This window comes from Pocillopora verrucosa, chromosome 9, assembly GCF_036669915.1.
Source record: "Pocillopora verrucosa isolate sample1 chromosome 9, ASM3666991v2, whole genome shotgun sequence".
NCBI classification, from domain to species: Eukaryota; Metazoa; Cnidaria; class Anthozoa; order Scleractinia; family Pocilloporidae; genus Pocillopora; species Pocillopora verrucosa.
This window is the reverse complement of record NC_089320.1, coordinates 9994917-9998438: the sequence shown is the minus strand read 5'-3', so window position 1 is coordinate 9998438 and position 3522 is coordinate 9994917. Positions and strand designations below refer to the sequence as shown.

General features: G+C 35.6%; 1 protein-coding gene across 1 annotated transcript; it reads left to right on the top strand.

Moving 5' to 3' along the window:
- Positions 1 to 2262: 2262 nt before the first annotated feature.
- LOC131778189 (uncharacterized) lies at positions 2263 to 2901 on the top strand. The gene has a single exon (XM_059094573.2). The coding sequence runs from the start codon at positions 2263 to 2265 to the stop codon at positions 2899 to 2901; it is 639 nt and encodes a 212-aa protein (XP_058950556.2).
- The last annotated feature ends 621 nt before the right edge of the window (positions 2902 to 3522 follow it).

Sequence of the window (3522 nt, the reverse complement as noted above, 5' to 3'; positions counted from 1 at the left end):
ATGTATATGTACAATCTAAAGGAACATGTTTTGGTTTACATTGAGGTTTCCTGTTGTTGGTGCCAGAAGTAGTTGGCTTATCTTTCACAGTTGGCTTAACTGTGGTTGAATTCTTAGTTGAAGGTAGATTTAATAGATTTAATGGATTTATTAAGCATACAAATTCACATTGTGGCCAGTAAGCTGAACTGCATAATATTTTGGATAAGTTTTAGAAAAAGTTCAATGATATGCATGGTCCTTGAAAACTTCTATAGACAATAAAATTTATACTATAAAATGTGTTAATTTGTATCTAATTTACTTGAGACTCTTTTTTGTGTCAGGAGACAAAATCTGTGTTGCTTTGCTGGATCTTTACATTGCAGGTTAGACAGAGTGGTGTAAGAGAGTGAGGATGTTCTTTTTCATGGTGTAAACATCTACATTAACCTCTCTGTCTGATGGATTTGGGGATGACAGAGTGTTGTGTGTAATGGCCAGGCCATAGTATCTTTGAATCTAGTTTACTTGTTTGTCTGGGAGGTCAGATTGCACCCACCAACTGTTTTTTTTTCATGTGAAAAACAGTTCCTTCAAGATAATCACTGTACATTACAAACCATGAACAGTAATAGAGCAGAAGGCAAATGATAAAGTATAAATAAAGCAAGTTAAAGTATAAAAGTAGCCAAGAAGTATTTTTGTAATGCAATTCAGAAATATTCAAAATCAGTTCCATCTGCTTAATTAACTATTCTATCTGTTGTTCCTGTTGAATCCTCAATGAATTTTTGATTGTTGAGGTGATCTGAATAACCAGGTGTTCAAGTCGTGGTACAAACAACCACGCAAACACTCCAGGGAAGTGAAACTTGAACTGGGTGCCATTCCTTACACTTAACTTCTTCATATAACCATGTGTAAAATTCCCCACTTGTAGTTGAGATTGGGTAAGGAAATGTGATTAAAATTGACATACCAATGCTTCATTTACAATTCTCTCATTCATTAATTGATTTCTTAGCACTCTGGTAGTTAACATGCCAAAAGTTTGCGAGCTATGTGAGAACTTGAATCGAGTTCCTGTATAACCAAGGCCTCCATCCAGCTGGAATATTTTACCCTTTCACCACCAGGCATTTTGGGTAGAAAGCGCCCAGAACACCAGGGCATTTTGGGAATTGAACCCTAAATTGACAGGTTGTCTTCAAATCAATTTGAGACCCAGAAGGAGACATTTTTAAAAAAGGAAATCCCACATTCTTGATCTGTGATCAATTCTCAATCATTTTAAGGTAACTCCAATTCTTAAACTTATAGATTAATATGAAGTTGCAAAATTGCAAAACATCTGATTATCACAGCATTTCTTCTTGTAGGTTTGCTTGATGCTCTTGTATAAATCACACCAATGCAAGGTGTCAATAAAGAAAGACTTATCAGTTATAATAGAATGTCAGTAAACTGACTTGTTGACTTCATTGATGTCACTAAATACAAAGTGAAAAGCATTTTAAGTGCCTATGACATGAAAAATTTTTTTACACAAATATTTAGTTTATCACATGTACAAACCAATTCCAATAGAGGAAAAATTTAAAAAGACTTAAAACTTGGTTTTTTGACTAAGGGCTGATCTGCACTAGCAGACAAAATTATAATTTATTCAATTCTGTTGCATGCCAAAACATTGACTTCATCTGGTGGGATAATGGAGTGCATTAAAATTTTGTTTCTTGTCGCATTCCTCTTTCTTGTAATTATTGCTCAGATGGCAGACGAAATACTCCTTATGGTGTGCCTGTTGTTGAGGCATCAATATCTTCGAAATCAAGTGGCCCTCTTAATGATTGAATACTGTAGATGACAGAGACACCAGGCACGTTGACACAACCCATACTTTCGGAAACTTCCAAGACCAAAACAGTCTTGGTTTGAGATTCACTACAATGACTGAAAGATTCCCTGGTATTATTTCAGAAAGCAACTATGAATGAACCAATGTACCTTTGATATTCTGTTGAATGTTTTGCTGCTGGTTATAACTCATAAAAATACAAGATTGCATGGCTGCGTTGCTCCAGAAAAAAGTTCTCATGCTTGGTTTGTACTGTCTTGCTCGTGGCAACTTGTATGAAAGTATTGAGCCAGTTTTCAGTGTTGGAAGGTTGACTGGTCTAGAAGCAGTGCGAGATGTTGTGGAAGCCCCTTTCAATCTCAGGAATGATTGCACAAAGTTTCCATAGCAAGAAACATAGCATTGTATAGAGACATTTCAAGATGTTTTTTGATCTCCCGAACTTTGTTGTTGCAATTGATGGATCCCATATCAGAATAGCTGCTCCTCCATACACTGTGGTGGACTATTTCACTTGCTACCAACAACACAACTTCATTGTTCAAGCTATTGTCGATGGCAAGAAACACTTCCTTGACTTTGCATCTGGCTCTCCAGGCAGTATGCATGATGTGAGAGTTCTACGAAATAGTACAATATTTGATCTTGCAGAGCACAATCAGATTCTGATGGGTCCTTCTGTGCAAATTGGGGGTAATGATATCAAACTCAATCTAATTGGAGACAGTGCATACCCACTTGCCTCTTGGCTTCAAAAGCCATTTCCTGAAGCAATGAGAGATCCAGAGGAAATAGCTTTCGATAAAGCTTTGTCCGGTGCCAGGGTTGCAGTAGAGTGCACTTTTGGGATGCTAAAAAATTGCTGGCGTATACTGGGGAAATGGCTGGAAAGTAAGATTTCATTTGCCAACAAAATCACTGTTACTTGTGCAGTCCTTCACAACTTTTATCTGCTGAATCAAGATGAATGGAATGATGATGAAATCATGACCCTCGAGATCAAGGACATGAAAGCAACAAGGATGTTACAAGGGATGGGGATGACGTTTGAAGTGTGTTAAGAGAGTACATTGCAAATGCGTGACTTAACCACAACATTTAATTGATAACAAATATAACTTATGAATCCAAAAAGTTCATACAATATTACAATTTCAATGAACTTTATTAAAAAAAATTGAGAATTAAGTTATGATTACTTGCTATTGCTGTCGTGTTCTTAGTTTTTTACTTTTACACTTTGACTTCATTGAATAATGATTGAAATTTCAATAAATTGAATCAAGGCATGTTATCCGTGATCCATCCATCACTCAAAAACTATTTTAATAAGTCAAGTCTAATCATTTGGAATGGAACTCAAATATGTTCCCACGATTGTAAACTATCAAAAAGACGAAACTATTTTATATTGTAAACTAAATCAAACCATGTTATAGTAATCACAACAGTTTCTTTACTCAAAAATTATTTTAACAAAGTAAAAGCAATGAAATTGAAAAAAAAAATCCAATATATCTTTGCAACTGTAAACTCTACAAGCAACAACAAGATGAATCATCAGACTGAACAGTCCATTGTTAAAAAGGTAAACTGCTAGGCATCTATTTTTTATCCTTTATGGCTTCCAGAAGAGAGCCCATTTCCAATTTCTTTACCATGGTTCTGCAGCATACCCTCCA